Raw genomic sequence first — 21,163 nt, forward strand, 5'->3', positions numbered from 1 at the left:
GGTGAAGGAGGAAGGACTCGAGTGTCTCGGTGGTGCAAGAGCCAGAGGTCACTGGAGGCAGAGAAAACAGGGTCCAAAGTGCAAAAGAAGAGCTGCAGAGGGAACCTGGAGCGAGGTAAATGCCCTTCCTGTGCCGCACACTGAGGCGGTGTCAATGAGGAAGCCCAACAGCACTCGCTTGCAGCCGCTGGATGCTGCCCCATGGATGCTCCCAGCTTCTCAGCCAGCTCCCTGGCTCTGCCACGACTGCCTTCCTGCTCGTGGAGGCAGAAATCCTCCTGCTCCTGCTCAGCCACCATCGCATTGTCCCTTCCCAGCTCACGTCCAAGCCCGGTCACCGCCGGGACACGTGGCCCATTGTGCTGCTGCAGTGGTTCCTCTGCACCCACGGCACGGCCTCAATCCGTGCTGCTCCTCGGGGAGCAGAGGCTACACCTCGGTGGAGTACTCCATCATGCTGGGGGGAAAGGAGAGAGTTGTGGTGGAAGGGAACCGAGTGACTGGGAAGCAATGGGGATTGTGGAACAGGCTGTTTGCCAAAGGAGTGACACAGTGCAGAGAGAAGCCCTGCCTGTGGGAAATCCCTGCAGCGGGGGAGCCAGGGACTGAAGGCTGAACAGTGGCAGCGTGGTGCTCCCCGAACACAGCTCTGCTTGTGCCAGGCCTTTGTGGTGGTAGCAGGGACCTGGTGACCATGAGCAGGGCTCAGCCCGTGGGGACAGCAGCACCGGGGCGGCCCAGGCTGTGGCTCTCGGCTGCATCAGTTCTGTTTCAGCTGAAAGACTTCACGTGGGGTTTTTTAAAGTGCAAATGGAAAATTTGGGCAAAATTGTGTCTTAACTCGGAGCTTTCCTTTTCCTAAAGGAAAAGCCCAAATGAAGCAGCCCCTTCCTCTGGTGAGCACTAAATGGTGAACACTTGCCATGGGACTCATTTCACTGGCCTTGAGTGCCTAAAACCAGGCGACTGAGCTAGAAGCCACGGGCACGGAGGGAGACGGATTCTCAGCTATGAGTAATGCACCTCATCTTAAGAAGAGCCTGTTCTGCTGTAGCAGAGGCTGGGCTGGGAGCTGGGGGGAAAGCCACCCTGAGAAGGGTGCTGGAGCTGCCGCAGGGGCAGGAGCGGCCCCACCGTGCCTCTGATGGTGAGTGACCCCCTGCTGTGGGGCTCTGGAGCCCATGGACCTGGTCCTGCTGGAGGCTGGGCCCTGTGTGGAGCGTGGGCATCACCCACCTGAGCTCCTTACGGAGGTCGCTGTGCTTCCTGCCCAGGAACGTGTTCTTGACTGACAGGGGCACGTCGGGGATGAACCAGGCTGCAATGAGCTTCACGCACAGAGCCACGTGCTGCGCAGAGCAAGGGGCAGTGAGGAGCTCCCCGGGCCCCCCCCTTCCCCTGTCAGCATCCTCCCCCTTCACCCCAGCCTCCCCGCCGGGTGCTCACCTCGAAGAGGATGAGGAAGGCGAGCCGGGCGGCGAAGATGTGCCAGAACTGCACCGTGTAGCCGTAGTCCTCGGCGTTCCTGTAGTCCCGGTACCTGCAGCGCAGCCCCGCGGGTGCTGGCACGGGGTCCCCTGTGCCCTGCTCCCTGCCTCGGCTCCCCCACGGACCCGAGGGGGGCTGGCTCCCAGCCCTCCCCACCACCGCCTGCTCCCCGGCTCCAGGCCGGGTGTCCCAGCGAGGGGCTGGGCAATGCCGCTGGGCCACGGCCGCGGCCGCGGGCTGCTCTTACCTGCACTCTGTGATGTTGGTGACAGAGCCTGCTGGCAGCTGGGGCAGCTTCGAGTGGAACTCGAAGTCCTGGACGCGGAAGGTGGACAGGCTGTGGTTGATGTAACCGGCGGAGCAGCTGCGGGGGGACACGGTGGCTGCGGGTCCGTGGCTGCACCAGGGGCTGTGGTGACCCCCAGCCCGCAGCTCCCGTGTCTGCTCCAGCACACCGGGGTCTCTGATTGCTGCAGAGCCTGTCGGGCTGCAGCTCTCCTTTCTGTGGGTCCCCTGGCGTGGGGGTTCTCGGGTGGCTGGTACTGTGGTTGAGCACCGGTTGTAGCCTCCCGTTCTGGGGGAGCCAGCACCCATCTGGGGCTCCCCCCCCGCCCCTGGCTGCCCGCTTTCACAAAGCCTGGGGAAGTTCCTGGGGCTTCTGTCCAGTTTGATGGACTTGGCCGGTGAGTAAAGGCTCGGAGGACAGAGGAGAGGGTTGGAGAGGGCGCATGCAGGCACCCAGTCCTTACGTGGTGCTCTTTCCAGTTTACCCACCAGAGGGGTGCTGTGAGCTGGTTGGGATGCTGAAGAAGGTGCCACCAGGGAAACCCTCCCCTGCTCCCTTTCCCCGCATCCTGGTGTGGGGAAAGGCTCAACTGCTTCCTACCCCTGTGTTGGTGGCACTGAGGGAGGCAGGGGCGCTGCAAAGAGGGCTGCAGCGGGCAGGGCTGCTGCAGGCAGGGCTGACGGGCAGCACTCACTCCACGCCAGTGCTGTTCCCGGTCACGCAGGGGCTGTACGTGTACTTGTAGACCAGCACGGGGATGAAGTCGGAGGTGATGGCGATCACCAGCCCATTCCCGATGACAGCCAGGATGCCGATGGCCTCCAGGACCAGCAGCCAGATTCCTGCGGGAGAGGAGCGGTCGGTGAGGCCCTGGGGCAGCTCACAGCCACTGTTCAGGGTCTGTAGGGACAGGACAAGGGGTGATGGGGTCAGACTGGAGCAGGGGAAGCTCAGGTTGGAGATAAGGCAGAAGCTCTTCCCTGGGAGGGTGCTGAGGCGCTGGCACAGGGTGCCCAGAGAAGCTGTGGCTGCCCCATCCCTGGCAGTGCTCAAGGCCAGGTTGGACACAGGGGCTTGGAGCAAGCTGCTCCAGTGGAAGGGGTCCCTGCCCGTGACAGGGGTTGGAGCTGGAGGAGCTTTAAGGTCCCTTCCAACCCAAACCAGGCTGGGATTCTGTGGTTCTGAGTGATGCCAGCCCCTGGCCAGGGGATGCTCAGGGGCCTCACACTGGGGAAAAGGCTTCCCACTGGCACCATTGGCACCAGCAGTGGTGCAGGAAGGAGGGGGCTCCTTGTGCCCTGCCTCACCGATGTCGTTGGCCTTCCTGGGCACCATGCGCCGGTGCAGCCGCATCATCTTGATGGCATCCAGGTGGATCTCAAAGAGGTTGTTGCAGAAGGCCAGCAGCGGGGCGAGGGGAAAGGCGGCCACAAAGATGGTGGTGAAGCTGTACTGGATCACTGCGAGGGGCAACGGGGTGCTGGTGTGCAGCCACCACACCGTAGACATCCCATAGGGTTTGTCCTGCCGTGTGCCAGGGGGGCTTTGCAGGGGTGAAAGGGGGATTTAGACATGTCCTGGGGACCCCCACCTCCCACAGGGCTGTTGGAGAGGGGGATCTGGGGGGGTCCCACAGAACACAGGTTGAGCTTGGGCTCCCAGCCACTCCCTTGGCACTGCAGGAGGAGAGCAGGGGCCCAAGGCCAGGCCATTGCCTGCTCTCTTGTTTGAGGATGATCTTGGTGAGCCAGGGCTGATGGAGCTCGTCTCAGAGCTCTCCTTGTCTACGCTGGGGCTCCTCATCAGGCTCTCTCCAGGCAAGGGGGAGACGTGGTTCTGCACCCGCATCCCTCCTCCTTGACCCCCTGCTCCACGTACCCATCTCCAGGAACTCATCAAACAGGCTGAAGATGTTGACCTCGTTGAGCTCGTAATTGCTCAGCCACTGCCTCTTGCAGGGGTCCTCGGCCTCCTCTTCCTCCCCTAACATCATCCTCCTCTTCTTGGGGCGCCGCAGCCGCTTCCTGCGTAGCTGGTGGCGTATCCAGCTGCGAGGGAGGGAGAGCTTTGTGCTGCCTGCAGCTCAGCGGGGCTGCGCGGGGAAGGAGGGAGCCCCTTCCCAGGGACCAGCAGCAGGAGGAGGGCTCACGGGTTGAGGTACTCCATCACGTTGCTGATGGTCTGCTTGAGCAGCATGATGATGGCCATCTGGATGAAGAGGTCGGTGATGCAGCCGCTGGGGTGGCACTGCGAGGGGGAGAGGAGAGGGGCTGTGTCCGCGGGCTGCGGCCAGGGCAGGAGCTGAGCTCCCCATTGCCCCGCTGGGCAGTGGGGCAGGGAGGGCGGGAGCTGCGGTGAGGGCCAGAGCATCACCTCCTCCAGCCTCCACTTGCCGGCGATGCGCACGTAGTTCCCTGGGTGCCCGTTGATCCTGGGCAGGGAAGGAACAGCAACGTCTGCTGAGCCCCAGCACCGATGATGGGGACATCGCCCCCGGGCTCCGATAGAGACATGAGGGGCTTCCCGCGTCCCCATGCCCACTCCGGCCCTTCTGAGGTCCCCCATGGGGTCCCAGGCCCCGCTCACCGCCCCAGGAAGAAGGCGATGTAGATGAGCGAGGAGAAGTTGGTGAAGAACTGGAAGGTGAAGATCTTCACGGTGAAGGTGTTCTCGCGCTGGGAGAAGGTCCGGGGCTTCTCTGCGTGAGGGAGCAGAGCGCAGGGACTTGGTCACGGCGTGGGGAGCCCTTGTCCTGGCTGCCCCTTGGGTGCCACAGCGGCTCTTTGAGGGTCGGGAGAGTCCCTGCCCCTTGTGGAGCCTTCCCCACCCTTCAGCCGAGCCCTGCGGTGGAGCTGAGCCCGGCTCCATCGGGGGGAGAAGGGGCCCTGCAGCAGGGAGGGCAGCACACGGAGCGCTCCTGCAGCAGCGGCGGCTTCCTGCTCCCGCTGGCTCTCGGCCCTATAGGGCGACTGCCCCCAAAGCACGATGTGGCCGTGGGACAGCCGCCTGCAGCGCATGGGGCTGCTGGCCGCGCGTGGGTGCCCAGCGGGTGCTTTGGGATGGAGGAAGGGAAGCGGGCAGGAGCGTGGCTGCACGCGGGCCCAAGGGACGCCGTGTGGAGCCTTACCCAGGTCGCAGAGGAAGAGGGCCACGCGCCTGTTGACCTGCGGGACACGAGCGGGTCGGTGGCGGAAGAGCCAGGAGCAGCGCCCTGCCCGCGCCGCGCTCCGCACCTTGCTCATGACCACGATGGTGATGTAGTGCAGCACGGCCCCCGTCATCACGGCCACCGTGTCGGCCTGCTCGCGCAGGAGCTCGGAGCTGCTCTGCGTGAACAGCGCTGTTGCCACCACCCGGTAGATGACGAGGGCGTGCGCGATGCCGACCAGCACCGCGATCTGTGCAGGCAGAATGTGTCCCAGCCCAGCGAGCTCCACCGGGGCCTGAGCTCCACCGGGGCCTGGGCTCCATCAGGACCTGAGCTCCATCAGGACCTGAGCTCCATCAGGACCTGAGCTCCATCAGCCCCCTGAGCTCCACCAGCCCCCCGAGCACCACCAATGCCTGAGCATCACCAGTGCCTGAGCTCCATCAGGACCTGAGCTCCATCAGCCCCCTCAGCTCCATCAGCCCCCTGAGCTCCACCAGCCCCCTGAGCACCACCAGGGCCTGAGCTCCATCAGCCCCCTGAGCTCCATCAGCCCCCTGAGCTCCATCAGCCCCCTGAGCACCACCAATGCCTGAGCATCACCAGTGCCTGAGCTCCATCAGCCCCTGAGCATCACCAGCCCCCTGAGCACCACCAGCCCTTCAACCCTAGTTTCCCCCTTCACAGAGCTCATCTGGGCATGGCCTCAAATTGTTCCTATATCATGGAATGGTTTGGGTTGGAAGAGACCTTAAAGCTCCTCCAGCTCCAGGGACCCCTTCCACTGGAGCAGCTTGCTCCAAGCCCCTGTGTCCAACCTGGCCTTGAGCACTGCCAGGGATGGGGCAGCCACAGCTTCTCTGGGCACCCTGTGCCAGGGCCCTCCACAGGACACTGTGAGGTGCTGCTCTTGCAGCAGAGTGGGGAGGGAAGGGGGAAAGCCCACGTGCCCTAAAGCCAGGTCTTCCTGTGTCCCCGGCACGTACCATCACCAGAACCAGGAGGAGGATGATGGTGCTGCGGAAGTAGGAGTGCTGGTACTGCCGGGGCTCGTGCTGCAGGTTATTGATCAGCTCCAGGGCCAGCTCCTCCTGCAACACAAAGCCAGGACAGAGCATGGGGATGGAGCCAGCAGAGCAGAGCCCGGGTGCTGGGATGTCCAGGGGTGGCTGCGGGATGAGCAGCACCAGAGGACAGGGGTGGGCAGTGGATGCCCAGCCCAGGCAGTGAGGCCAGAGCTGGATGAGTTCAAGCCCTTGTGCGGGTGAGGTGGCTGCTGTGTGCTCAGCCCTCTGCAGGGCTCTGTCTCTTCCAGGGCTGCCAGATGTGGGCTTTGCTGTTTGTGCCTCCGTTAGCTGTTCCATCTACAGAGAATGGAGCTGGGCAAAGGGGTCCCTGTGACGGGGCTTTTCCATGGCTCCAGCTGAAGCATAGCTGCCATAGCTCCTGCTGGAAGCAGGGGAGACGCATCCTGACCTCCTCCTCATCCCAGCGGTACAGGTCCCAGTCGGTGACCACTCTGGCTCTCTGCCTCTTCCACAGCTCCAGGAACACGGTGGCTGTGGGGCAAGGAGGGAGCGCGGTGACACTGGGGTGGCTCTGGAGTCACCCCTCTGCGGGGTGGGCATCGTGTTACCCCCCAACGGGACCTGGACACGCGGCACCGTGTGGGGATGGGGATGGAGGTGGGCGAGATGTCACCAGCCCCAGTGTCTGCAGCACGGGGCATGAACCCGGTGAGCGCTTTGCATGGTGCCAAGCACACACGTCTGAGTTAGTGGACAATACCCCTCGAGTGGAACAGGCCGATGGTGTTCAGGCTTCACATCCCGAGCTGCGCCTCTGTAAGCCCCTTTCCCCCCCCTTGTCCTGTGGAGTAACCTCCCGGAGCTCATCCCTGTGTCAACCGCCCCACGGCAGCGCACAGACCCCATCCACGGTGCTCAGACCATGGCTGTGCAGGTGGAGAGCCAATGCCTACACCTGCAGTGCTGCTTGTAACTGCTGTGGTAAGGCAAACGAGATGGGTAGCCGGTAGGGTCATGGATGATCTCTAGGGTCCCTTCCAGCCTCAACTGCTCTCTGGTTCTATGGGGTGATGGGACCACGTCAGCTCAGAGCACAGGGATCTGCTGGGCTCGTTCCAGCGCAGCTGAGAGGCAATGGAGCAGCCTGGGGAGGCTGATGAGGGTCTGCTGGCCCCTCCTCCCTGCAGCTGCCCCCCATCCCGGGCAGCTGCCCCATAACACCCACTCACAGAGCCTTATAAAAGCCATGAGGGGGCTGTGGTGAATGAAGGGGGCAGAGTTTTGAGGTAGGGGGTGCTGAAGGGGTGATTCTTTGCCTTGCCTTTGCCTTGCCTTGCCTTTGCCTTGCCTTGCCTTTGCCTTGCCTTGCCTTTGCCTTGCCTTTGCCTTGCCTTTGCCTTGCCTTGCCTTTGCCTTGCCTTGCCTTTGCCTTGCCTTTGCCTTGCCTTTGCCTTGCCTTTGCCTTGCCTTTGCCTTGCCTTTGCCTTGCCGGGGAGGGGAGGGCCCGGCCCTGGAGGTGGATGTGAAAGCTGCTGCGTGGTGAAGCTGCATTGGAGTCCCCTATTACCCCCACCAAGCCACATGAGGCTGCCCCTTCTTTCCTGCTGTGTGCGCTTGGCACCAAGCCGCAGGCACCTACCCCAGATGGCCATGAACATGGCAAACAGGACTGTCCCCTCGTTGTCGATCATGTGGGTGACCTGGGGGGGACGAGGAACATGGTGATGGCTGCAGGGGCACCTCGGGGCTGGGGGGGGCTCTCGGCACCCCGATCCCCTCGAGGCAGGCAGAGATGCTGCAGGAGGGTGACCTGCAGGAAGGGGGTGGACGGTGGGACTTTGTTGGCGATGGAGACCGTGATCTCCGTGCTCCTCCTCCTCAGTACAGGGCTCAGTGGGGTTTTCCTGTGTGCTGTAGTTGTTTTTTTGGGGTGGGTTTAGTTCCCGGTGGTTTGGGGCAGCACGAGCTGGGAGCGTTTCCCATCCTGTGCCATGAGCCTGCCTCGGGGAGGGAAAGGGGAAAGGGAAGGGAAAGGAGGGGAAAGGAAAGGAAAAAGGGAAAGGAGAAATGGAAGGGAAGGGGCAGCCTGCCTCGGGAAGGAAGGGGCTGCCTTGGGAAGGGGCTGCGTACCCTGGCATAGGTGCAGGTGTCGGAGAGGCGCCAGAAGGGGCACTGCTGGTCGCAGAGCGGGCACATGATGGTGCCCGTGGCCTCGCAGATCTCCTTGCTGCAAGGAGAGGAAGGGGCAGAGGGGAGCAAAGGGGGCGGCCCGGCCCCGAGCCCCGCGGGGTGCGCCCGGCGTTCCCGAGGCCTTACCTCACCTGGCTGGAGTTGAACACCGTGATCCCCGCCACGAACACCAGGAGCCCGGCGGCGGCGGCGATGCCCAGCAGGAACGTGTACCAGCCCAGCCAGGCGAAGTACAGCGCTGCCTTCTCCCCGAAGTACCACCTGGGGGGGACAGCGGGCACCGCGGGATGCTCACGGCCCCGTGGGGTCCTCCACGGGATGCTCAAAGCCCCAGGGGATGCTCACGGCCCCGTGGGATGTTCACAGCCCCATGGGATGCCCCGTGGGGTGCTCATGGCCCCATGGGATGCTGGGCCCCAGGGGATGCTCACGGCCCCACGGGATGCTCACAGCCCCAAGGGTGAGGGTCCAGGTGTGGTGATGCCTGTGCCTGGGGCTTGGGATGGGGAGAGTCAGCCTGGCTGGAGAGGAGCTTCAGGATGCAGGGGGATTGGAACTGAATGCTCTTAAGGTCCTTTCCAATCGTAACTATTCTATGGTTCTATGCAGCATTCCCAGGCGATTTCAGCAAGAAAAAGAGCTGGGGGTCTCCTGGTGGCCTTTTCTTTCCCTTTTGCTTTCTTCCCCCCCCGTTAATGTGCACAGGGGAGCTGCTGTCACTGATAGGAAGGGGGTATGGTCCATGGGTGCTGCTCCTGCCTTTCCATGAAGGAGGGAAGGGGAGAGCCTGTGGGACCGGTGTGCGCCAGGTCAGGGAGGTGGGGATGGTGAGGGCCCAAGCTGCAACCGGTGCCTGCAGAACAGTTCTGGGTATGCCAGGCTTGCGGGGGGTGCGGGCTGTGGTGGCTCAGTCCCCCCTGCGATGCTTTCCCTGCCTCCTGGAGGCAGCATCCCCTTAGCTCCGGTGCGGGTTGGGATGGGTGAGGATGGCAACTACCGATGGCTCGGCCTGCCCTCCTCTGGTCCAGGGAATTCACTGCCCAGCAGCGCTCAGGGACGGTGCTGAGCCCTTCCCCTGCCTTGCCCAGCCCCCTGACACCGCAGGGATGTGCGTGTGCCTCTGCCCTCCTTCCCGAGCACGGCTGCTCCTTCCTCCCCCTTGAGCCAAGCGCCGTGCTCTTCCCGCAGTGCTAACGTGGCCCCAGGCTCAGCCTCTGATGCTCTGCTCCCGCCTCACCTTCCCTTTGATTGCGGTTGGAAACCCAGGGGCCCATTAAACCCTTGTGTCTGCGGGGCTCTTGGATGCTGCAGGATGAGCAAATGGAGCTGGTGCCGTAGCGAGGGCCCCTGGCAAAGAGCTCTCAGGCTTCAGAGGGAGCCCAGTGCTTGAGGGGGGAGCCAGGCTCAAGGTAATGATGGAAACAGGAGCATAAAGGGCATAAAGCTCCCGGGTTTCAGGTGGGACCTTCGCTGAGGGACGTCCTGGGCCTCTCGTGCTGCGTTACCTGATCTTCTCGATGGGCTGGCGGCAGAAGATAACTCTCCAGCGAGCCCATTTCTCCTTCAGGAATTCGCTCAGCTCTCCTTTCTGCGGAGCAGAGAACTCGGTCGGACACAGGAACATCCGGAGAGCCTCGATACCCGGGCAAGGGATGGGACGAAACGGCCTCAAGCTGCACCAGGGCAGGTTTAGATGGAGCTGAGGAACAATTCCTGCCCCAGAGGGTGCTCAGGCATTGGAACAGGCTGCCCAGGGCAGGGCTGCAGGCACCGGCTCTGCAGGTGCTCACACACCGAGGAGACGAGGCCTCGGTGCCATGGGGCAGTGGTGGCCTTGGCAGGGCTGGGTAATGGTTGGGCTGGATGAGCTGGAAGGGCTTTTCCAGCCTGGCTGATTCATGGCTCTGTGATGCCCAGGCTGCCGCTGGGAGCTCTGCTGTGCCCTCATCCACATGACCCAACGGCTCCCCCGTTCTTGCTCCTGCACCTCCCGTGCCCGTGCCCCATCGCCGTGTGCTCGGCCTCACCTCGTGCAGGGGAAACGCGGCCTCAAAAACCTTCTTCTTGATCAGGTCCTGCAGCTTCTCTGGAGGCAGAGGGGGGGTCAGTGGGGCTCTGCTCTGCCCTGCCAGGCAGGAGCACCCCGCGCCTCGGAGGGCAGCAGACGGAAGCCTGGGAGAGGCTGGGATCAGCGGGATCAGCGCTAATCCCTGCGGGTGTGCTGCTGCGCCACGGGCGGTGCTGGGCTGGGAGCGAGCCAGGAGGGCTCAGAGCCAGAGAGCCAGCGCCCCGAGAGCCTGCTTGGACTGGGGTGGATGCTCAGAGCCTGCTTGGACTGGGGTGGATGCTCAGAGCCTGCTTGTACTGGGGTGGATGCTCAGAGCCTGCTTGGACTGGGGTGGATGCTCAGAGCCTGCTTGGACTGGGATGGATGCTCAGAGCCTGCTTGTACTGGGGTGGATGCTCAGAGCCTGCTTGGACTGGGGTGGATGCTCAGAGCCTGCTTGGACTGGGATGGATGCTCAGAGCCTGCTTGGACTGGGGTGGATGCTCAGAGCCAGCGTCTCGAGAGCCTGCTTGGACTGGGGTGGATGCTCAGAGCCTGCTTGGACTGGGGTGGATGCTCAGAGCCTGCTTGTACTGGGATGGATGCTCAGAGCCTGCTTGGACTGGGATGGATGCTCAGAGCCTGCTTGTACTGGGATGGATGCTCAGAGCCTGCTTGGACTGGGATGGATGCTCAGAGCCTGCTTGGACTGGGATGGATGCTCAGAGCCTGCTTGGACTGGGGTGGATGCTCAGAGCCTGCTTGGACTGGGGTGGATGCTCAGAGCCTGCTTGGACTGGGGTGGATGCTCAGAGCCTGCTTGGACTGGGATGGATGCTCAGAGCCTGCTTGGACTGGGGTGGATGCTCAGAGCCTGCTTGGACTGGGATGGATGCTCAGAGCCTGCTTGGACTGGGGTGGATGCTCAGAGCCAGCGTCTCGAGAGCCTGCTTGGACTGGGGTGGATGCTCAGAGCCTGCTTGGACTGGGATGGATGCTCAGAGCCTGCTTGGACTGGGGTGGATGCTCAGAGCCTGCTTGGACTGGGGTGGATGCTCAGAGCCTGCTTGGACTGGGGTGGATGCTCAGAGCCTGCTTGGACTGGGGTGGATGCTCAGAGCCTGCTTGTACTGGGGTGGATGCTCAGAGCCTGCTTGGACTGGGGTGGATGCTCAGAGCCTGCTTGGACTGGGATGGATGCTCAGAGCCTGCTTGTACTGGGGTGGATGCTCAGAGCCTGCTTGTACTGGGGTGGATGCTCAGAGCCTGCTTGGACTGGGGTGGATGCTCAGAGCCTGCTTGTACTGGGGTGGATGCTCAGAGCCTGCTTGTACTGGGATGGATGCTCAGAGCCTGCTTGTACTGGGGTGGATGCTCAGAGCCTGCTTTACTGGGGTGGATGCTCAGAGCCTGCTTGTACTGGGATGGATGCTCAGAGCCTGCTTTACTGGGGTGGATGCTCAGAGCCTGCTTGGACTGGGGTGGATGCTCAGAGCCTGCTTTACTGGGGTAGATGCTCAGAGCCTGCTTGGACTGGGGTGGATGCTCAGAGCCTGCTTGTACTGGGATGGATGCTCAGAGCCTGCTTGGACTGGGGTGGATGCTCAGAGCCTGCTTGGACTGGGGTGGATGCTTGGACTGGGGTGGATGCTCAGAGCCTGCTTGTACTGGGGTGGATGCTCAGAGCCTGCTTGTACTGGGATGGATGCTCAGAGCCTGCTTGTACTGGGGTGGATGCTCAGAGCCAGCGCCCTGAGTGCTCATCCTGGGGTGCCAGGGAGGGACCAGCTCCTCTGGGGACACCAGGAGCAGCGATGGGCTTGGGGAGAGGGAGTAGAGGCTGCAGCTGGGTCCTGCACTCCCGGTGTCCCAGCCTCCAGATGCAGCACAAGTTCTGTGTCTGAGCTGCGCCCCGGCTTTGTCCCCCCTCTGCATGCCCCCAGGGTGCCTGTGCCCACCATGGGGCAGGAGCCTTGTGCAGATCCCTCCAGCCCCATTCCCTTACCGAGCTCGGGCGTCACCGTGTTCTGCAGGATGAAGTTGACGATCCGTATCCTGAGCAGGGAGAGAGCGTGGATAAAGGCTGCTCTGGGGATACGGGCACGTGTGCACTACTCGTAGTGCGTGTGTTGTGGGGCCCTGGAGAACCAGGGAGGGAAGGGAGAAGGTGGGCACCAAAATCCAGGGAAGGAAGCGGGGAAGCAATGGGAATCCGGCTGTTGGGCGCTTTGTGGAGCACGGAAAGCCAGGCCCTGCTGCAAGGGGGGTGCTGGTGTGGGGAGAGGGAAGCACAGGGTGCTGGCGGTGAGCGTCCAGCTCAGCACCCACCTCGTGGTCACCGCTACATCGTGGTGGCCGTCGGGGCTCTGCTGCCGGCTGTCGGGGTTCCTCAGGAGCCACTGGTACTGCCGGAAGAGGAGCTTCGGGGCACGGACCCCATAGAAGAGCTTCTGGTCCTCGATTTTCTAATGGCAGGGAGAGAAGAGATGGGAGGAAACTGCAGGGATGGGGCAGAGCAGGGATGGGGCAGAGCAGGGATGGGGCAGAGCAGGGATGGGGCAGAGCAGGGAATGGGGCAGAGCAGGGAATGGGCCAGAGCAGGGAATGGGCCAGAGCAGGGATGGGGCAGAGCAGGGATGGGGCAGAGCAGGGAATGGGGCAGAGCAGGGAATGGGGCAGAGCAGGGAATGGGGCAGAGCAGGGATGGGGCAGAGCAGGGAATGGGGCAGAGCAGAGAATGGGGCAGAGCAGGGAATGGGGCAGAGCAGGGAATGGGGCAGAGCAGAGAATGGGGCAGAGCAGAGAATGGGGCAGAGCAGGGATGGGGCAGAGCAGGGAATGGGGCAGAGCAGGGATGGGGCAGAGCAGGGATGGGGCAGAGGAGGGAATGGGGCAGAGCAGGGATGGGGCAGAGCAGGGATGGGGCAGAGCAGGGAATGGGGCAGAGCAGGGAATGGGGCAGAGCAGGGATGGGGCAGAGCAGAGAATGGGGCAGAGCAGGGAATGGGGCAGAGCAGGGAATGGGCCAGAGCTGGGATGGGGCAGAGCAGGGAATGGGGCAGAGCAGGGAATGGGGCAGAGCAGGGAATGGGGCAGAGCAGGGATGGGGCAGAGCAGAGAATGGGGCAGAGCAGGGATGTGGCAGAGCAGGGATGGGGCAGAGCTGCAAGGCCCCCTTGGGCAAGCAGTTCATTTCCCAGCAGTGATGGGCTCAATGTTTCAGGTCTCTCCCATGTCCTGGGATTCAGGATCCCAAGCCAGGCCTGGATCCTGGGTACCGTGACAGAGCCAAGTGCCTGTTCCTCACCTTGATGGTGAACCCCTTCTTGCTCAGCTCATCCAGGAACTTCTTCCTCTTGATCTCCCTCTCGCTGCCCACTTCATGGATGTCGCTCACCAGGACAAAATCCCACTTCTCTTCCTCCTGCCCATAGAGACCAGCAGGGAATCAATGGCATGGCAAGGGGACAGCGCTCCCTGCTCCAGGCTCTCCGGGGTTTGGGGCTGGATCATGACTGTGTGTGAGGCCCCTCTGATGGGGAAACGGAGGCAGCTGCTGCCTTGGCGCTGCCCCTCTGGGCTGTGCTGAGCTCTCTGGGTGCGGAGGGAGCAGAACTCACCAGGGAGGGGGCAGATTCCACATCTTCCACAGGAAAATCCCTCCAGGGGGTCAGCAGGATCTCGTCCTGGCAAGAGAAAACCCCGGAGGTCTCAGCAGGCTCCGTGGCCGGGCACGGAGCAAACCTCTCTCTGCGGATGCGTGCGTGACACCGGGATGCCCAGAGCAGAGCCTGCTGCGGGCATCGGGACCAGGCTGTGGTGCATCAGAAGAGAGCCCGTGCAGCTGAAACTGCATCCCAGCGTCAGCTGGAGGCCCCCCGGCTGCTTCCCTGCCCATGCCCACGGAGAGGGTGAGAGCAGGCTTGTCTGGAGCCTTCTCCATACGCTCCTGTCTCCAGTGTGGGGTGTTCCTGAGCCACATCCAGCTCTATTGGGATCCTGGAGGAGCGCGCGGCCTCCTCACGTCCCATGTCTGCTCACGCTGGGGATGTCAGGGAACCGCAGGGGAGAAACCCTCCCTCTGCTCTGGACTTCGCTCCTTGTTTCACCCAATGCCCCAGTGTTTGTACCTGAAGAGAGTCAGCGCTTGGCCCCTCTGTCCCTGCTGCAGTGGCTTGCACAGTCCTTTACTGGGGTGCTCCTGTCAGCCAGGGCGCTGCTGGGGTGAGTGGGAAAGGGAGTTTTATGTTGTGATGATGTTCCCAATCCTTGGGAAATGCCATGGATGCCTCTGCCTGTGGCCAAGGGGCAGCGGGGAGGGTGAGCTGCTGGTGCTTGGTCTCTCCTGTGGGCTACTGGCCCCAGAGAAAGGGGTGAACACGGATGCTCCCCCTCCCTGCTCCAGGCTCAGGCACCCCAGTGGGGCGGCTCTGGGGGGGGCACAGAGCAAAGTGCCCGCTGTGATTCCCTGTCCCTCTGCTGAGGGATGCTGCACTGAGCACCCCTGGGTGGCCCGGGGCCGGTGGGCACCCAGAGCTGGGGCACATCAGCTTCAGACCCCTTTGTCCCTGTCCTCGGTGCCTGGCTCCCCTGGTGTGATCTCATCCTGCCTGGTTCTGCAGCCACAGCTCCCTCTTGGGCAAGAGGGGACGTGCAGGAGTGTGTCAGGCTCCAGGTCCCAGTGACTGCGGTGGGTTTGGTAAGGACACGCTCCGTGGATGGTGCTGGGAACGGGGCAATGGATCCTGCCTTAAACCCAGCGTTTTGGGAGCGGGTTTGCGATCCGCTGTGGCCGCACAGATGCGCTGCTGCTCCCGAGGGCACGGGGCTGCCAGGGGAAGGGGCTACCATCAGTACCAGTGCGGCCACCGAGGACACCGTGCCCTGAACCGGGGCCGGGCAGACGAGTTCATCCGGCTGCAAGCTCTGGTGCAACCCTGCCCTGATGTAAGATCTGGCTCCAGAGCGTTCGCTGGGGAACGGGGCCGTGGGAGCAGCAGAGCCCGGGATGAGGGGAGGGATGAAGCGCGCCCACACACGAGGATCTGGGACCAGGCGTCACCCAGAGCAGCAGAGCCGCAAGGAGACAGCGGAGACGAGGTGGGAAGGGGGCTGCTCTCCCCCAGGGGCTGTTCAACAGGAACCAGAGCTCCTCACTGCTGAAGGCACCCGATTTGGGGCAGGATGGGGGCGGTGGGGGGTTAAAGCGCATCCTCTGCCCTGCCAAAGCCCTAAGCAGGTTTGGGGGTTGGGGTAATTGGGCTTTGGCCTGGGTTGGTCTCCCCGGGGGGGTAAACCCGTGGTGGGTGCAGCAGCTCCATGTCCCTGGCTCAGAGCCGCTCTCTGGGCCCAGTGCAGCAGATGGGAGCCTTACTGGGCTCTGCCCCATTGCTGCGGCTCTGATGCTGGTGCTGATCTATCCCATTGCTGCTCGGCTGGTCCCTGTCAGCCTCATCCTGCCGGGATTCCCTGCCTGGGGCTGCGGATGCGGAGGGGAACCCACCCTTTGGGAGCAAGGGTTTTAAGGTGTTCTAATGCCCCTCGGCACCTCTGCCCTGCTGCTGCTGACCCCAGCAGCTCAAGATGGGGTGCATGGACCTGCTGGTATCAGCTTCTCTTTCAGGTGACCCCCAGCTCCACCACCTACAGCACGGTTCCCTGCTCTGGAGCTGAAGCATCCTGACCAGTGCATCCCTTTCCTGGGGAGCTGCGGATGGGATTGCCAAGGTAGGCTCACAGTGGGATGTATCCAGCCATGGGGCTTTGTGCAGCCAGGCTGGGCTATTGGAACCTTATCCCTGATGGAGCTGCCAGCCCCTGCTTGTGCCTCGGGACCTTCCCTGAGGGCACTGGGGCTGAGCCTGCAGAGCATCCCCAGAGCATCCTCCTCCATCAGCGCTCCCAGTCATAACCTGCTGGTCCCTGACCTGATGCAGCCAGCTCCTGCCCTGCTTCCCCACCTGCCTGCAGTAGCAATCCCTGATTTCTAATCCCATCAGGGACTTGGTGCACTCTGATTTTCCAGTCAAACCCCAAGAACCATAGAATCAAGGAACGGTTTGGGTTGGAAAGGACCTTAAGATCATCCAGTTCCAGCCCCCTGCCATGGGCAGGGACACCTCACACTAAACCATGGCACCCAAGGCTCTGTCCAACCTGGCCTTGAACACTGCCAGGGATGGAGCATTCACAACCTCCCTGGGCAACCCATTCCAGTGCCTCAGCACCCTCACAGGAAAGAATTTCCTCCTTAGATCCAATCTAAACTTCCCCTGTTTCAGTTTGAACCCGTTACCCCTTGTCCTGTCACTGCAACCCCTAACGAAGAGTCCCTCCCCAGCACTGGGATGCTGCTCGGGCCACCCATGTACACATGTGTAGGTGTTAAGGATGTCAGGTTAGCAGGACCTGGCATCCCTCTGTGCTCCCACAGTGATGGGATTTAGTGCCTGGTGCACAGGGCTGGAACTGGGCAGGAATCTGTGGGTTGTTTAGCACAGGCCACCCCGGTGCCCAGCTCTGTGGGGTAACCGCTAAACCTGCATCAGTGCAGGGTGGGATGTGCACACCCTGGTGATGGGAGAGCAGCATCGCAGCAGGTTGGATCCATCACAGGGCAAAGGCAGCTTTGAGCCGTGGCTGCTTGTGCAGGAGCCCGGCCTGCCCTGGGGCTGGACGTGGCTTGGAGGCAGCTGAATCCTGCAGCAGGGGTCGGGGTCCCTCATTCTCCCGCATCCATTCACTTCCCATCCCAGGGACCAGGACCCTGCCGGTGATGGCTTCACTCCACAGCGCAGGGCAGGCGGGTCGGTCCCATGTGCAGGCAGGGCCACCCTGCTTGGGGCTGCTGGATAAAGCCTGGACTCTAATCCCTGTTATCACTGAGGACGGGGCCTTTCCCTCTTTCCTGCCCTGGGGCTGGAATTGCGCTGTGCAAAGGTGCGGGAGAAGCAGCCGGCACAAGGAGAAGCAGGGATTTCAGTGTTAAAGAGGGTTTCCCTGCCCCGGAGCAGGTTTCTCTGCTGCTCTGTCAGGGGGTCCTGGTCCCTATGGTACAGACCAGGTACCCCCTGCCCTGTGTGGGGTTATCGGATCCAGGGAAAGGGGAGCAGGCACTCCTGGGCTGGAATGCACTCACCTGAGTGAGTAACTGAGGCGATGCACCTGGGTGGCATCTCCTGTCCTTGTTTTATTTCCTAACCGGGGCCCAGGGAGGGTTTGGGTGGTTCCCGTCTCCCACACCGGGATGATCAAATCCCTCCTGTCTCAGGATGCGCACTGTGATGGCTCAGAGCACTTCCAGCTTTACCTCATCGTTTCCCAAGGAGCCTGTCAGTCTCATGGAGCAGGTCACTGACACACGCGGGCATTCACGAGACGCACCCTTGAGTCTCCCTGCCTTTCTGGGTGGGAGAAACCCACACCTTGTCTTTTCTAGCCAAAGAAACAAGCCTCATCTCCCCTCTCCCCTTTGAGGTGCTCCTGAAGCCTCTGGGGCCGTCACCTCGCAGCTCTAAGTGCCTCTTCCTGGTTTTATACGAGCTGAAGACCCGGTCTCGGTCCAGACCATCCTCTGGCACCCCTGTGCTCTGGTGCCAACACGTGGGGCCATGGGTGACCCCGCGGCACCTCGGCTGCTGTGTGGCGCTTGGTCCCCGTGCAGCGGGGGTGGCAGAGCCGGCCCCGCACACCCGTGCCCCTGTCACGGGGGGGGGGGGGATGAGGTCGCTCCCCGGGAAGGGGATCGGGGGCTCTGCAGGGCTCAGAGCGCTCCGAGGGCTGAAAGCGGCAGCGCCCGAGCGCGCTGTGCCCCGTGTGCCCGGGCTGCGGCTGGCTCCGGGGGCTGCAAACCCCCCCGGGAGCGGGTCCCGCGTCCTACCTGCATGGCGGAGCCGAGCCGAGCCCAGCGGAGCCGAGCGGAACGGAGCGGAGCGGAGCCGAGCGGAGCCGAGCGGAGCCTCCCTCCTCGCCCCGGGGAGCGCCGCAGGGTCCCGCGGAGCCGCCGCTCCCTGCCCCGGCTCTCCCCTGGAGCCCGCAGGGATTCGGCTTCCGCGTGCGGCTGCCGCTGCCCGGCCCCGGGCGGGAGCAGGAGGAGGAGGAGGAGGAGGAGGAGGTGCGGAGCGGAGCTGCCCGAGCCCGAGCAGCGCCGAAGCGGAGCCTGGGGGCGGCCGGGCCACGGGGAACGGGGGGGTGAGAGGATGGGGGGAGCAGCGCCCGCCTCGGGAGCCGATGGGATGGGGCCAGGGGGAGTTTGACGGGGCAAGGGGCAGAGCCTGGGCTCCAGGTAAGGGAGGACGCTGCGCCGAGGCTCTTCCACCTGAGTGCAGCTCCCTGCCTCCTGCCCTGGGCCGTGCCCGGTTTGCTCCGCACCGCTTTGGTTTCCTTTTGTGGCCCCAGAACCCTTGTGTGAACCTCGGAGGAAACGCGGCTTCCTGGAAGGGCTGAGCAGAGAGCGAGGGTTCCTTCCCCGCACCTCCGCGGCCGGCAAAGCCCGTGCTGGAAGTCCTGTGCTCTTTGTCCCCACGGGTAACCGCTCTATGGGGGGCGTCAGGGTTTGGTGTCATTGATGACCGGAACATCTGGAAGCGTTTTATGGCCCTTGAGACCCGGAATCTGCTCCCGCTGGGGAGGGAAGCATCAAAGCGTGCTCTGACCGCTCCGCTCCCCAGAGCCCTGCTGCTGCTCCGCACCCTGTCACTGCCGGTAGGTGGGAGGCGCTGGAGGACCCCTGCTGCAGCCTCTGCTTTCCTGACGGCGGTCGCGCTGGGATGCTGGGGCAGCCGCTGGGGGCTTTGTGCGCAGAGGCTTGGTCCACGTGGAGCCGTCTGTGGCCTGGAGCAGGGCAGGGCTGTTTACACAGGGTGAGGGAAAGGTGCTGTGGTAAGCCGGGGCTGGCAGGACTCGCTGTTGCTGCGGGTTCCTCTTAGATACGGGCAGTCCTGGAGGGCAATCCGGCTGCGACTCCATGGGGAAGGGCAGCGCTTCCCGAGTGGTGTTCCCGGTGGAGCCGGCACCGCTGTGGCTTTGCCAAGTGCCTTGGCCAGGTCTGAACCAGACCTGTGAGTTTAGAACGGGAATAAAGGAAGTTGTTTGCCAGGGTCGTGCTGTGGGTAAGGAAACGGAGCAGGGGAAGGAGCGGGCAGACCTTGAGCATCCCAAAGGAGACCTGCAGGGCCGGCCGGGACGGGGAAACTGCCTTTATCCCGGGTGTGTGCCTGCCCTGTGTGCACACCTACCCCTGTGCGCCCAGGGATGGAGCGGAGTCTGGCCGCATCCATCCTGCTTTCCCCGTGTCCCGGCAGAGACCTTTGCCCCATGGGCGCTGCCGGGTGAGGCAGGATGGGGTGAGGCGTGGGACACCCGCGCGCTGCTGCTTCCTCCTGCGGCTCTGCAGCGCCAGGCTGGGGGACTCAGCACCTCTCACATGGGCCAAGGGGTGAATGTGGGCACCGGGCAGTGGTCCCCAGAGCTCGTGGGCTTTGTGGGGCAGCGGGGAAGGTGAGTTTGTGCCTGCAGGGGGGCTGTGTCCAGGTATTGAACCCTGTAGCATCTCTCACGGTGCTTCATAGGTCGTAGAATCAACTCAATTGGAAAAGCCCTTCAAGCTCATCCAGTCCAACCGTTCCTCAGCAGTGCCAAGGCCACCCCTAAACCATGGCACTGAGGCCTCCATGGGGTGTGAACACTTGCAGGGCCGGTGCCTGCAGCCCTTCCCTGGGCAGCCTGTTCCAATGCCTGAGCACCCTCTGGGGCAGGAATTATTCCTCAGCTCCATCTAAACCTGCCCTGGTGCAGCTTGAGGCCGTTTCCTCCTGTCCCATCCCTTGTTCCTTGGGAGCAGAGCCCACCCTGGAGCAGACAGTGTGTTTCCCTCTGTTTAGGAGGAATCTGGCTTTGCCTTGGCAAGATTGATCTCCTTGCACTAGGGCAGCAATCAGACCAATGGGGTTCCTCTTTTGGTGCTTTCCTTCCCAAGCAGCCCCCCCTCAATGCTCTGCCTCAGCAGTCACTGCTCTTGGGGCACTGGTGCTGAGGACAGAGCTTGGAAACCCCAGATCAGGGAGGGAGATGTTGTACCTTCCACTTTACTGGTGGAAAATCAGCTTAGTCATGAAGTGTGGAGCTGTGGTGCATCCGTTGCAACCACAACCCCTTTGTAAGCAGCCGGAATCAGTGCAGGTATCGCCCTGCTCTGCTGCTGCACCCATGATGGGTTCCCATCCTAATCCATTGTGGCATCGCATTGGCCCCATAGACCCCAACCACTTTGGGCCGTGGTGACTGCACCGGGTGAGCTGGTGTCAGCCCCTGCCCCAGTAACCCCAGCTGGGTGCAGGGATGTGATTTCGTGGTGGTGCCCACCTGCATCCCTCCTGACTGATGCTTTCTGACAGGAGCTCCTCTTCTGGGTGCCCAGAGCTCACTGCACGCCAACATCCCAGGTTTAGGATGGTGATAAAACATTCATTTGCTCTTTTCAGTTCCCAGCATCTTGGGGTTTACTTTGTCATTTGCAGAAGAGTTTAACAGGTGTTGCCTTCCCCTGTGCACAGAAGGATGTGAAAGCAGAAAGACCCTTCAGGAGAGGTGGTCCAGATGTTAAAGTTGGGGCTGTTCAGCCTGGAGAAGAGAAGGCTGCGGGGAGACCTCAGAGCAGCTTCCAGTATCTGAAGGGGGCCTATAGGGATGCTGGGGAGGGACTCTTCATTAGGGACTGCAGTGACAGGACAAGGGGTAACGGGTTCAAACTGAAACAGGGGAAGTTTAGATTGGATCTAAGGAGGAAATTCTTTCCTGTGAGGGTGCTGAGGCACTGGAATGGGTTGCCCAGGGAGGCTGTGAATGCTCCATCCCTGGCAGTGTTCAAGGCCAGGTTGGACAGAGCCTTGGGTGCCATGGTTTAGTGTGAGGTGTCCCTGCCCATGGCAGGGGGTTGGAACTGGATGATCTTAAGGTCCTTTCCAACCCAAACCATT

The 21,163-nt window shown here is 62.7% G+C and overlaps 1 protein-coding gene across 1 annotated transcript; it reads right to left on the reverse strand.

The window, feature by feature from the left end:
- Positions 1-389: 389 nt before the first annotated feature.
- On the reverse strand, positions 390-19,737 carry ANO9 (anoctamin 9). Its single transcript, XM_057430623.1, has 26 exons — positions 19,424-19,737; positions 17,692-19,019; positions 15,045-15,232; positions 13,808-13,981; positions 13,495-13,611; positions 12,516-12,652; positions 12,193-12,242; positions 10,168-10,226; positions 9,646-9,728; positions 8,267-8,401; positions 8,081-8,177; positions 7,590-7,650; positions 6,399-6,481; positions 5,909-6,013; positions 5,008-5,172; positions 4,902-4,938; positions 4,361-4,472; positions 4,148-4,205; positions 3,924-4,021; positions 3,653-3,822; positions 3,082-3,234; positions 2,469-2,616; positions 1,736-1,852; positions 1,447-1,540; positions 1,237-1,349; positions 390-457 (listed from the first exon to the last, which is right to left on the reverse strand). Exons 1-26 carry the CDS (start codon positions 19,735-19,737, stop codon positions 430-432), a joined length of 4,224 nt encoding a protein of 1,407 aa, XP_057286606.1. The 3' UTR covers positions 390-429.
- Positions 19,738-21,163: the final 1,426 nt, after the last annotated feature.

Source organism: Pezoporus wallicus, unplaced genomic scaffold (genome assembly GCF_028554395.1).
Source record: "Pezoporus wallicus isolate ANWC-B61680 ecotype Strahan unplaced genomic scaffold, APGP_CSIRO_Pwel_v1 contig_8824, whole genome shotgun sequence".
In the NCBI taxonomy this organism is placed as follows: domain Eukaryota; kingdom Metazoa; phylum Chordata; class Aves; order Psittaciformes; family Psittacidae; genus Pezoporus; species Pezoporus wallicus.